Below are 14,122 nucleotides of genomic sequence, written 5' to 3'. Positions count from 1 at the left end.
CTTCTCGCACCGGTTCTGCGAACTGAGGAAAATGTAGGTACAGGTGCGCACGAACCGGTGCGAACCGGCTGAATCCCACTGCTGCTTCCCCCCACCCCCTCTTTTCCCTTTAAATACTTTTATACGCTATAGGGCGTGCGCTCTCTGTCCTTTTATTTATATAATATATATATATATATATATATATCAGGTTTTCTGCTTAAACCGCATTGGAACCAGGGGATCTTCTGGAGCGGAGCCGCGTTATTTTCAGCTCTGGAGGCCCCTTGGTTCCAGAGATTATTACTGGTGTAGTTACCGGCGTTCTCACAGGACATTAAACTGTCCATTCAGTTCGAAGCCGCAGCAGATGACGTAGTAGTTTCCTATTTGCCTACGGGACCCGCTAGATTTGGCAGCCATATTGAACTCCGGAAAGGGGAGGAACGCACCAGTATTTACACTAATGTCTCGGGAATCGGGGGGTCCCAGGAACTGAAAATAAGGCAGTTCAGCTTCGGAGGACCACTGGTTCAGTACTGTTGAAAAATAAATAATGCTATTGAATTACCCGGCTTTAAGCTTTGTGATAATAAGAGAGGTACTAGAGGACTTTTACGTTAACATTAAAATAGTTTTCATGTAATAATCATAGTAATATTTATTTTTATTATATGGTGCTGACAGTGTGCTGTACATACAGCAAGTTACTGCTTCAAAAAGTGTACAATGTTGTTTTTGGCACAGGGAAATAAAAGGACTTACCCAAGCTCCCAAAAAGAGCTGATATGGAGATTTGAATCAGACTATTCCACTTCAGAGGCAGGGACATTACTACTGAGTTACTTAACTAATATATATATATATTTGTTTTCTAGAAAGTAAATATATACTGTAGTTATTTATAGTTATGTAAATATAAGAAGATTATTGGATTGTCCCTTTAGTGGAATGTGTTTAAATACTGTACATGCAAATACATTATTAAAACAAATGCTGCACTGACGTTTACAAAAGATTAATTAAGGTGCTAAACCTTATTTGGACAGAAGCCTTATAATTGTCTAAATCAGGGGTGGCAAATTCCAGTCCTCAAGGGCCACCAACAGGTCAGGTTTTAAGGATTTCCCTGCTTCAGCACAGGTGGCTCAATCAGTGGCTCAGTCATTCTGACTGAACCACTGATTGAGCCACTTGTGCTGGAGCAGGAATATCAGTAATAACTGTCCTATTAATGGCCCTTGAGGATTGCAGTTGCCCATCCCTGGTCTAAATGTTACTGTGACATTTCTTAGCAGCTTAGTGGCCTTATTTTCTTATGTTTTATAGCAAAGTCCATATCCAAGTAATAATAATAAAAAAATAAAAAAGCAAAAGAAATATATCAGAAAGCTTCCATTCTAATGTAATGTTTTGTAAAGTTATTTATATCCTTTACCAACATTGTATTAAAATGTTGCTTCTTGTATGGTGTGTTGCTCAGGAGTGACAAGTTTGGATCATAACAGATTTCAATTAGAAACTTTGTTCAGTTGAGCAGGTTAAACCCAGCCAACTGGCTTTGGTTGAGCAGATCTCAGTGGATTGTAAATAGCAATTAAATAAATTGAATGCACTCAATAGTAAATTAAATTGTTTCATTTGAAAGACCTTCAGCTGAAGGCCCAGACATTCCAGTATGAGGTCAACACAATGTGCCATTCACAGTTTTCTAAGACCTCACTGCCAGCGAGACCCACTGAAGGATTAAGTGATGAAGATATACTGTATGTACAGTGAATTACTTTAATTGCTTGAACATACCATGACAATGAGCTGTGACTTAAATGCTATTGAGACCCTTTTACTTCATTATCTTATTGGAAGGTGGAGAATCCGACTGCTGCCAAAGCAAATGTAATAAAAACAATACGTTTTTTTTTCTGCCTTGACCACTTCATATAAAAAAAAAATGGGAAAGATATACAATAAAAGGTCAACAAATCCCCGTCATGTTACATTACACATACTGTATCATAACTTATCTTTACTTAAAAAAAGGATAGTTCACATTTATTGTTGCTGACTCCGTAGTATTAACTGTCCGTGCAATAATGAGCTGGAAAGCAATCGTACTGGGAGCTGTATTAGTAATAATGTGTCCATTTGTAAACTACATCAATGTGGTGTTCAGTTTTTACAATTCAGTTTGTTGTAAGAGTCACAAGATACTGAAATACATGAGAGCAATGATGTTTGAAATCACCAGGCACAAAGCTATTATTTCAAATTCCAAATGAATCACCTTTTTCATTTGCACTTAACTTTTTACAGTACACAAATGCATTTTTATAAGTTGAGTGTCTAGGACCATTAGCTGCGTCTATTTGGGAGTCGGGATTCCGGACCAACCTCATACCCAATAATAATAATAAAAAACAGTTTTTTCCCAATGGGACTGTGTTTCACAATTACAGTATAGTGAGCGGTACGCAGCACATAAGAATTTTTACAGGCACAGTCCCTGCCCTGAAATGCTTAAAATCTATGATTTTGGTGCCTAAGATAAAGTATGTATGTATGTATGTATGTCTTTATTTGTATAGCGCCATAAAATGTACATAGCGCTTCACAGTAGTAATACATGTCATATAAATAACAAATATAAATAACAGATCATGGGAATAAGTGCTTCAGACATACTGTAAAAGTAACATTAAGGAAGGAGTCCCTGCTCCGAGGAGCTTACAATCTAATTGGTAGGTAGGGAGAACGTACAGAGACAGTAGGAGGGAATACTAGTAAGTGCGTCTGCAGGGGGCCAAGCTTTGTGTCATGTGTCCATGATTATCCAGTGCTACTCATATGCTTCTTTAAGCAGATGTGTCTTAAGGTGGGTCTTAAAGGTGGATAGCGAGGGGGCTAGTCGGGTATTGAGGGGAAGGGCATTCCAGAGGTGTGGGGCAGAAAGTGAGAAAGGTTTAAGGCGGGAGAGAGCTTTAGATACAAAGGGGGTAGTAAGAAGACTTACTTGAGAAGAACGCAAGAGTCGTGATGGTGCATAGCGAGAAATTAGGGCTGAGATGTAATGAGGGGCAGAAGAATGTAAAGCTTTAAAAGTGAGCAGTAGAATTGAGTGTGAGATACGCGATTTAATCGGAAGCCAGGAGAGGGATTTCAGCAGGGGAGACGCTGAGACAGATTTAGGAAAGAGTAGAGTGATTCTGGCAGCAGTGTTTAGGATAGATTGTAGGGGAGACAGGTGAGAGGTAGGAAGGCCGGACAGCAGGAGGTTGCAGTAATCGAGACGTGAGAGAATGAGGGCCTGAGTCAGAGTTTTAGCAGTTGAGTAACAGAGGAAAGGGCGTATCTTTGTGATATTGCGGAGGAAAAAGCGACAAGTTTTAGAAACGTTTTGAATATGAGAGGAGAATGAGAGAGAGGAATCAAGTGTGACCCCTAGGCAGCGTGCTTGGGCTACTGGGTGAATGATCGTATTTCCAATAGCAATGTGGAAGGATGTAGTAGGGCCAGGTTTGGGAGGTAGTATAAGGAGCTCTGTTTTTGCCATGTTAAGTTTCAGTCGGCGGATGGCCATCCAGGATGATATTCCAGAGAGGCATTCAGAAACTTTGGTCTGTATAGCAGGTGTAAGGTCAGGGGTTGAAAGGTAAATTTGTGTGTCGTCAGCATAGAGGTGATATTTAAACCCAAAAGATGTGATTAGGTCACCTAGAGAGAGTGTGTAGAGAGAAAAGAGAAGGGGTCCCAGGACAGAGCCCTGGGGTACCCCCACAGAGAGATCAATAGAGGAGGAGGAGGTGTTAGCAAAAGAGACACTGAAGGTACGATGGGAGAGGTAAGAGGAGATCCAGGATAAAGCTTTGTTCCGAATACCAAGAGTATGGAGAAGGAGAAGAGGGTGGTCCACGGTGTCGAATGCTGCAGAGAGGTCGAGTAATATGAGCAGAGTGTAATGACCTCTGTCTTTGGCAGCATGGAGGTCGTCAGTTATTTTAGTGAGGGCTGTTTCAGTAGAGTGAGCAGTGCGGAAGCCAGATTGTAGAGGGTCTAGTACAGAATAGGTGTTGAGAAAGTGTAGCAATCGAGAGAATACAGACGTTCAAGGAGTTTGGAGGCAAAAGGCAGGAGGGAGACAGGTCGATAGTTAGAAGGACAGGTAGGGTCAAGCGTGCTGTTTTTGAGTAATGGTATAACGGTTGCATGCTTGAAGGATGAAGGAAAGGTACCAGAGTAGAGGGAAGAGTTAAAGATCTGTGTGAGCATAGGGATTATAGAAGGAGCAAGAGGTTTTAGGAGATGGGAGGGAATGGGATCAAGAGGGCAAGTGGTAGAGGGAGAAGAGGAGATCAGCAGTGATACATCCTCCTCCGAGATAGCAGAAAAAGAGTCAAGAAAGACAGGAGGAGAGTTGGGAAGCATTGTGGGATGGGAGGAGGCAACAGATGGGATGTTCTGCCGTATGGACTCCACCTTATTCTTAAAAAAGTCAGCAAAGTCCTGAGGTGAGATGGAGGAAGAAGAGGAGGCAGCTGAGGGTGGTCTGAGTAGAGAGTCAAAGACAGAAAAGAGACAGCGTGGGTTAGACTTGTGTGTGTTGATTAGTGATGAAAAGTAGGTTTGTTTAACCTGAAAGAGGGCAGAGTTGAAACAGGATAGCATAAATTTGTAGTGAATGAAGTCTGCGAGCGTATGAGATTTCCTCCAGAGGCGTTCAGAGGAACGAGTGGAGGAACGCAGCATGCGTGTGTGGGAGTTTAGCCAGGGTCTGGGGTTAGAAGGGCGAGGACGGCAGAGAGAAAGTGGGGCATGAAGATCAAGAGAGGAAGATAAGGCAGAGTTGTAGTTCCTGACCAGGTTGTCAGGGTCTGAAGCAGAACGGAGAGAGGAGAGGGAGGAGCGTAAAGTGGAATCAAGAGCTGGTAGGTTAATAGAGCGCAGGTTTCTGCAAAAACGAGGGCGAGATGGAGATGGAGATGGAGAGAAGCGAGAGAGAGAAAATGAGATGAGGTGATGGTCGGAGAGAGGAAAAGGGGAAATGGAGAAGTCGGAGAGAGAGAAGTTTTTAGTGAAAACCAGGTCTAAGTAGTGGCCATCCTTGTGGGTGCTGGCTGCAGTCCACTGTTGAAGGCCAAAAGAAGAGGTTAGAGAAAGAAAGCGGGAAGCCCAACGGAGAGAGGGGTCATCAATGTGGCAGTTGAAGTCCCCAAGGAGAAGAACAGGGGAGTCTGAGGAGAGAAAGAAAGAGAGCCAGGATTCAAAGTGAGAGAGAAAGGCAGAAGGGGGATGAGTAGAGGAAGGTGGGCGATAGATGACCGCCACATGGACCGGGAGAGGAGAGAAGATCTGGACTGTGTGAGCCTCGAAGGAGGGAAAAGCAAGAGAGGGGGGAATAGAAACTGTTCTGTAACGGCAGAGAGAGGAGAGCAGGAGCCCCACGCCTCCACCCCTGCCACCAGGGCGTGGAGTGTGGGAGAAGGAAAGGCCACCATAGGAGAGGGCAGCTTCCAGAGCAGAGTCAGACTGAGTGAGCCAGGTCTCAGTTATAGCAAAGAGAAGCAGGGAGTGAGAGAGAAAGAAGTCATGCACAGAGAGGAACTTGTTAGAGAGGGAGCGAGCATTCCAAAGGGCACAGGAGAAAGGGAGAGAGGAGGGAGGGTGACAAGGGATGGGTATGAGGTTAGAGGGGTTGACACCAGAAGGAGTAGAAGTTGCATGTGGAAGGCGAGGACGAGAGCAAGTAGAAATAAGGCAGGAGACCAGGATTGGGAGAGATATCCCCAGAAGCAAGGAGGAGAAGCATGGACAGAAAGAGAATGTGAGAGGATGATTTGTAGGGGTGTGTTTTAGTGCAGGCGGCATAACTGTGTGGTGACAGAGGGCGCAGGTAAGAGAGGAGTTCATGTGAACTGAGAAGTGGTGAAGTAAGGAGAGATGGCGAAATATGAATAGAGTTAGAGACATGATGAGGCTGGTGGAAGGAAGTGCATAATTTGAGAATAAGTGAGGTTACAGTAAATATAAAAAGTAAAGGTGGCATCACAGCAATAGTAATGTGTTGAGATGTGCAGAGTGGGATGATAACCTCCTTTCCAGCGTAGTTCAAATGCAGGAATCAGAAGCAGTAGATTGTGTCCACTTTTTACACTTCTTTTTGAACTTCCTTTTTTAAACTTGCATACTACTTGAAAGATTTCTACTTAAAAGAATTTCTGCTTAAGAGCAAAGGCTGCAAGCAGCAATGGCTGTTGTAAGTTTACTTATATACATTTAGAAAGTCACCTGGTTGGTACAACAAACTTAATTAGCACATGTGAGGGATGTTAAACCAAATTGTTTTTCAAAGGTGGGTGTTGTCTTGCACAAGTGTGAAAGATGAATTAAATTAAGGCAATAGGGGGATGATTTCCACACAGACAATTTGAGATGTTTTTACCTAAATTGAACTAAAATGAGCTAAATAGACAGCAGGGTATGAGGATTGCAGGACACACAGACAATTTGAGTGACTTGCCCAAGGTCACAAGCTGCCTTTACTCACTGATCCACTCCTCCTCCCCTACATACTAACCAATATCATTCTTAACTTTAACCCTTAATCCTAAACTTAACACCTAAACCCTAACGCCAAATCCTAACCTTAACCCCTAACCATAAGATTCCTAACCCTAAAAAACCTAAATCATAAAAAAACTAAACTCTGTGGCCATTGCGAATTGTCCCACAGGGGCTGAACGGCCATGGCAAATTGTCCCATTGTTGATTGATTACAACCATTAAAATGTGCTTTGCTACAAGTAAATAGTCCTTACACTAGATTTGGTATCAGTTTTTCGATTTACTGTAGGAGACTTCCTTAGGAATATATGCACACAAGAAGTTTGGTGCCAAATTTACTAAGCGGTGGCCACTTCAAACGTTAAGACACCTTATGGCCCATTCAAGTCTTCTGGCGCCGGAAGGTGTGTTACGAAATTCCACTGCTTAGTAAATATTTCCTTATGGGGCAGATTTATTGAGCGCCAATGCAGGGCATCGCACCCAATACGGCGTTAACTGCCATTCAGTCTTTGTCAATTAACGCTGGATGGGGGTCTAATCCGCCGTGTCGGAGCTTGATGAATCCCGACGTATGTACATTCACATTTTCAGGGTTGGTGGGGGGATTGTAGCATGTTAAGAGAAAATACTTATTTACCATATTGCCTTCTAGGAGCTGCACTGTGATGACTAGCAGTCCTGCAGGCTGGAAAGGGTTATTACTATGCAGCAGAAAAAGATGCATACTGTACATCAGTTTGCTGCGCTTGAACTAGAATCAGTGACCGTGTTGCATGCAATAAACTCATTTACTTTTTTCCATTTTTTTTGTGCCAGGAAAAAAAACGAATCGCAATTTGCAATGCTGCCCGGCAGTGGGATATTCAGCAAAACAGAGCCACATCTGTCACTGCTTCCGATCAAGATAACAGCGGCTGTGCGAGTCCTTCTCATAAACCGGCTCAGTTGAATGGAAATACACCTTATGAATTTGCTGGAGACAAAAGGTACATCTTAAAATGGTCAATAAAATCTGTTGAATTATGATACACTGTATAGATGCTGCAACAAGTACAAATATAGCAGACTTCATTGCTCCTGTTGATGGCACATCATATCGCATTATAACGCAGAATATCACAGAATTTCTAAGTGCCACAGCAATATTGTATTCCTGTCATTTTGGATTTATTTAAAGACAAAAGTGAATGTATTCAACATATTGCAGGCATTTCCAATACTTGTAACATATACTGTATCTACATTACTTTAGCTTGAAGTGAATTTCTTTGTGAAAAATTGCACTGCAAATAGCAGGGGCAGACACTGCCTTTGTGGGCCACCAGTTAAAGAGTCAAAATGATGGCGATTTAGGGGTCAAAAATCAAATTTTAATATAATTTATCCTATTTTCTAAAATGTATGGCCATATATACTAAACAGTGCTATGCCTTAAGGCTGTTCTACGAAACAAAGAGATAAAGTAATACAACATGTTCAGTATGCTGATTCCAGGAGGAAACTCTAGTATCTGTCAGTGAAAAATTATATTGATATATAACCTCTAGGTTGAAGAGACTTAACGATAAGTAGCTATGATCTCTGTTTACAGTAATATGTCAGGAGTACTTAAAAGAACAATCCATGCTGGCGAATTATTTGGTGGAGTGTTTTTTGTATATATAGAATTGAAGCAGGGGGATCTCCGGAGCTGAACCCCATTAATTTCAGCTCCGGGGACCCCCTGCTTCTGGAGACACCTCAGAACTAGGTGCCGACAGCTTCTCCAGATGTGGAAGCAGGGCTTTAAAATGTAAAGCTCCCGCGCCACAAGGGCAAATATGAAGCCTCTGCCTCCTATTGGTCCGCAGAGCGTGACATCTTTGAAAAGTAGACATATTGTGAACCCTGGTAGCTGAGGAGAGCGGCTACAGTCATCTACTTTCGAGGTAAGTATCTCCAGAACCAGGGTGTCACCAGAGCTGAAATTAACAGGGTTCAGCTCAAGAGACCCCCTGCTTAAATGCTATGTAACAAAATTAAAGAATTCGCAAAAAAATCAGCCGGCATGGATTGCTGCTTCAATAGGGTACAGATGGAAAATTCTTATCCAGAATTTCACAAGAATGATAGTCTTATTGGGGGTGATGGTGGAGATGATGCTACTGTTTTATTTGAACTAAAATCTGTTGCAGTCAATTTCAGAGAAGGAATTGAACAGGTGCATTTTAGATATTTGAAAAACTTTCTTGCATACCACTGCTACAAATTTGAATGTCTGTATTTACAATCACGACCTTCTGGTGTTTTTGGATATAGAAAGCTTTACAAGTTCAGGCTGGTGTTATATGTTTATAGGCTATGAATCCTGAGACGATACAGGACTCTTTATAATTTTGCAGCCTATGGTATGTTTGAGGGAAGTGAATACCAAAATGTAGACGAGGGTAAGCATTAGGAGAAGAAAGTTAAATATAGGAGAGAAAAACAATGAGTCCCATCCAAAAGAATTACTGCATACAAAAAATATTCTACTTTACTGGAAAATTTGTCTTGGTAAATTTATGGCCAATTACAATGTATACCACCACACTGGCTAATCTCCCAAACCACAAAGTTACCACATCATTTGGAGAGTATATCTGGAAGCCTTACAGGTTTACTGCAGTGTAATATTGACTACTGTTTTGATTTAGGAAAAAATTGAATATTTGTAATACTTCATCTGACTGTCTTTATGTCACAGGGCTGTGAACGTTTGATACATTCCTCTATTTTAATATGTTACAAGTAAATGTTGAAATGTATTTGAAGTATAAAAGTCCAAGTAAAGGTGCGCTCACGATACCGAATACAAACACCACGGGGGATCAGCAAAAGTTGTCCCGCTGCCCACGGAACCACCGATGGGGTCAAAGGTGAAGGGTGAGAAGGCACTCCAGTGGTCTTTCAAGAACAGAACATGTATTACAAACCTATCAATGTTTCGGACCCTTTGCAAATCTTTATCAGGCTGACCGAAACGTTGATCGGTTTGTAATAGATTTTCTATTTTTGAAAGACCACTGGGGAGCCTTCCCTCTCCACCTTTATAAAGGATAAAAGACAAAACACTTGTAGTGACAATAGATATCTAGTCACTAAAGAGTATAATGTATTTATTACACATTAGTTTGGTGTACTACAGTACTACTATGCCTGCTAATGTATACATAGTAAACAAGAGAGGTAAATTCACAATTTTATAGGAAATAAATTGACCCAACAAATCAGATAAGTAATTTGTTCTGAATTTTAAAATGTTTGAACTCCTAAACAGAAAGCCCGTTGTCTTGACCGGACTTGTAATTGTTATTCCGTTTCACTGATTTGCATACACAAGGAAATCGGAGAGGTGTCTATATCGCGCAGTAATACCTGCCTGGAGCCTCACAGTCTGCCACGTATTTAGATAGACCTGAACACATACATTAACTTTACAGGATTACCTCATATGTCAGATTTCTGCGCGTACATCTAAGGCCCAACATACAAATCCTGTCTTAAAATAGCCAGAATTCCTGCTGAACAAAGTGTGATTTATGCATTGAATCGCTACACTTAATTATACTGTCAGAATGATTGCACAACTCCCCTGAGCACTATCTGTCACAAAAGAAACCCTGTTCAAGGTGTTAAAATCAGATAATATGAACCGTACCATATTTAACTATGGCAATTATATTATCAGTGTTGCTTATCCTGCCACTGTTTGATACATTTTGTGGTAAGTGGTAATGTAGGAGGACTTGACTGTTCCTATGAATATATCAGGTTGCATGTATGTTTGACCAGGCATTGATATGCCTTGTTACCTGCAGCACTGGCTGCGAACCACATATTCATGGATGGGCCCTGAAAGAACCCATGCACTATCGCTTTGGTTTTGCAGCAAGGGATGCTGAGAGGTGTAGTTATTCTGCTAATGTGTACAGAATAAAGAGCACTATGTGTTGAGCCACCTGTGCTGAAGCAGGGATAGCCTTAAAACATGATCTATTGGTGGCCCTTGAGGGCTGGAGTTGGCCACCACTGCTCTAGACCAGGGGTGTGCAAAGATTTGAACTTGCGACCCCCCTGCCTCGCGCCCCCTCTCCTCCTCGCCTCCCGGCGTCAAATGACGTCACGGGGTCTTGTGACGTCAAGTTACCATGGCAACGTGACGTCACGTGATGCCGGTTACCATGGCGACGCGTCGCTGACTATCAGGTAAGTGAAGCTGCAGAGGCCTCACGTTATTCCCCCAGCACTTAATTTAAATGCCTTGGGGGAGAGCGCGGGACCTCTGTTGCTGCCGCGCACCCCCCTGGAAATTCTCCCGCCCCCCACTTTGTGCACCGCTGCTCTAGACATTCTCAAACGTATACAGTGCAACATATTCATTTTAAGGCGACTGAGACCTTGATCCTTCATATACTGTATGTTCGTGATTTTCAACTTTGGTTCCGGGAGCACCCCTCAGGGGTTCCGCGGCCACCAGGGGGGGGAGAGCTGGGACAGCTGTCCCAGGCACGCGGCACCCCACACAGCAGTGACCCGGCGGCTCCCGAGCTCAGCAGCATCAGCTGCCCGGTCACTGCTATTCTTCCGCTCCCTGCTCCTGCCGGCGGCGGAAGTCGCGTCAACTTCCGGCTGACAGGAGGGAGAGAAAGGATCGGGTAAGAGTGCGCGCTCTCAGCTGCCTTAAAAAATGTGTGTGTTTTAGCTCCCTTAAAGAGTGTGTGTGTGTGTGTGTGTGTGTATGTGTTAGCTCCCTTAAATTAAGAGAGTGAGAGAGTGAGTAAGTGCTTGTGTGTAAGTGAGTGTGTGTAAGTGAGAGGGGGATAGCCAGTGTGTGTAAGTGAGAGAGGGATAGCCAGTGTGTGTAAGTGAGAGGGGGAGAGCCAGTGTGTATAAGCTAGAGGGGGAGAGTGAGCGTGTATGGGGGGAGGGTGCGTGAGATGGGGGTGAGACGGGGAGCCGAGGATTGGGGTTCCCCAAAATTTCATCATCGAATTCTGGGGTTCCTTAACCAAAAAAAGGTTGAAAACCACTGCTGAACTGTATGTACTGAGGTTTTGATAAGTTGTTTTTTTGTATTTGTATTTCCCTCACGATCTCTGTACAAACATTATGTAACAATTTGCAAACTGGCAAGACATGTTAAAGCATTACTATCTCATCTAGAAATGTTTTAATGGACAATGTAAATGTGCCCTGCAGTGTGTGTTTCATACAGTAAAATGACAACGTAATTGAACAAATTTACATACCTAGGAAAATATTACGTAAAACTGCAAAAGATCTTTGAGTCATCTGGGATGAGAAGGTATTTTGACAAAGTTTACTTTAAATATCTAGCAAAGGGAGCATAAATATGCTTAATACTGCAGCTATTAACCCTTTTCCTGACAGCACATGCTGCAGGTAACATTTATTGTGATCTAACTTATACAGGAGAGTGGTATACAGATGCACCACAAGTACAGGCATACCCTGCATTAACGTACACAATGGGCCCAGAGCATGTATTTAAAGTGAAAATGTAGTTAAAGTGAAGCACTACCTTATTTCCACTTATCCATGCATGTACTGTACTGCGATCATCATATACGTGCAGGACTGATGTAAATAACGCATTTGTAACAGGCTCTATAGTCTCCCCGCTTGCGCACAGGTAGGGAGCCGGAATTGCTGTTGAGGACGTGCTGACGGGTGCATGCGTGAGCTGCCGTTTGCCTATTGGGCGATATGTCCTTACTCGCGAGTGTACTTAAAGTGAGTGTCCTTTAACCGGGGTATGCCTGTATACAGTTTGGTAATAAAGCGACTTGCCCAGGGTCTCGGGGACTGTACACTGGGATTTGAACCAGCTTGTTCACCTCAGTGGTCGTAATGTTACCACTGAGCCATGCAGGCCTTTTGCCGTTTTCTGAAGGCAGAATAAAAACATGAATCTGTTTTAAAGAGCAATTAGATTGAGAGCATTTTACATTTACAAAGAATATAAGCAAAATGATGTGGTGCTGTACAAAGGGAATTATGCATTAAAATATGATGGCGTCCATTGCAGTACTGTTGCACAGAGATTCCCATTGCCTTCAATTGAATAACTCCCATAGTAGAACTATACATTCCCTGGTTTGGCTATAGGTCACTGTGGTGGCAGCACTAACTTTTTCCTACTCTAGCTCAGCTACCCTGCCAAGTGTGCCGTGGCCCCGGAAGTAATCACAGCAGGCTGCTCTTGGGCATGTTCTGCGCTGCCTGGAGACTTAAAGGCTGCAATCCGCCTCCCCTCCCTCAAACCAGTACAGAGGAGAGAGAGGATGCGCTCACCTGACATGTTTGATGGGTGTGTGAAGAAGTGAGGGCTTTGTGTGGGAAGGGTGAGAGAGGCAAGTGCTTTTTGCTGTAAGTACAGTAAGAGAAGAGGGGTGAATGTGGTGTTTATGATTACGAAAGAGGATGAGTGTGCTGTTTCAGATGGGTGATAAATATAGGGTGAGTATGATGTGTGTCACAGTGAATGCGGTGTGTGTAAGACATTGGTTTCCAACCTTTTTTTGGTTAAGGAACCCTATGGGAAATTCTGAGGAACCCCAACCCTCTCTAATAGTGCGTCTTAGATCAGATGCATTGTAAGGAACCCCAACCCTCTCTAATAGCGTGTCTGAGATCAGATGAATTGTAAATTCTACTGTATTTGGTACAATTTTAAAATGACCTGAAAATTACAAAGAACCCTTTAGAGATGCCGGGGAACCCAAGGGTTCATAGGAAACATAGGTTGAAAAATACTGGTGTAAGAAGATGATGGGTGAATGTGTTGATGTGTGTTTGTGAAAACAAGGGTGTGTGATGGGTGTACGCAAGGAGAGGATGAAGAACAGGAGTTCCCCGAGATTTAAAAAATCCTTCATGGTATTCTAGTTCAGGGGAGCGCAAACTTTTTGTGCTGCGCCCCCCTGTCTCTCTGCCCCCGGCTCTCGCGCCCCCCTGCCTACCTTTATCCGCGTCAGATGACGTTGCGTGGGCGTGTGACGTCCGGTCACATGGTGCCGCGGCGTTGCCATGGCGACGCAACGCAGACTGCTGAATCCCAGTAAGTAAACAGTTGCGGAGGCCTCACGCGATCCCCCGGCATTTAATTTAAATGCCTGGGGGAAGAGCGCAGGGCCTCTGCAACTGCCCGCGCCCCCCAGCACAATCTCCCGCCCCCCCTGGGGGTCGGGGCCCCCACTTTGCGCACCGCTGCTCTCGTTGATTATATTTAAAGACGCAGTTTTTGCAGAAATTGGCTGGTGGAAATGTATTGTTTTAACTTTTCCCGTACTTTGGGGAGAATGTTCTACTATACTCCATAAGTATTTGGCACCCAAATTATGCGTACAATATGGAGAGATGTGTTATGAACATGTACTAATGTTCTGTAATGTCATGGGGCATATTGTTAATACTTGAAAATGCAGCAGTTATTCATAATGAGTCATAGTTGATCATTATGAGCTTACAACACTGCATATAATATTAACTTATATTAAGCTAATGGTTACATTCCTTACAGCACTTAAAAAGAAAATGA

General features: G+C 43.1%; 1 protein-coding gene across 8 annotated transcripts in view; it reads left to right on the top strand.

The window, feature by feature from the left end:
* The window catches only part of LRRC49 (leucine rich repeat containing 49), a 100,370-nt gene that overhangs the window by 73,378 nt on the left and 12,870 nt on the right, over window positions 1-14,122 (top strand). For all 8 annotated transcript variants that reach the window (XM_075575828.1, XM_075575827.1, XM_075575829.1 and 5 more), the window contains one exon: window positions 7,357-7,526. In XM_075575828.1, coding sequence (XP_075431943.1) covers window positions 7,357-7,526 — 170 coding nt within the window. The remainder of the gene's footprint in view (window positions 1-7,356; window positions 7,527-14,122) is intronic.

Source organism: Ascaphus truei, chromosome 18 (genome assembly GCF_040206685.1).
Source record: "Ascaphus truei isolate aAscTru1 chromosome 18, aAscTru1.hap1, whole genome shotgun sequence".
NCBI classification, from domain to species: Eukaryota; Metazoa; Chordata; class Amphibia; order Anura; family Ascaphidae; genus Ascaphus; species Ascaphus truei.
Note: the sequence above shows the minus strand (reverse complement) of the source record. Positions and strands in the feature narration are given on the sequence as shown.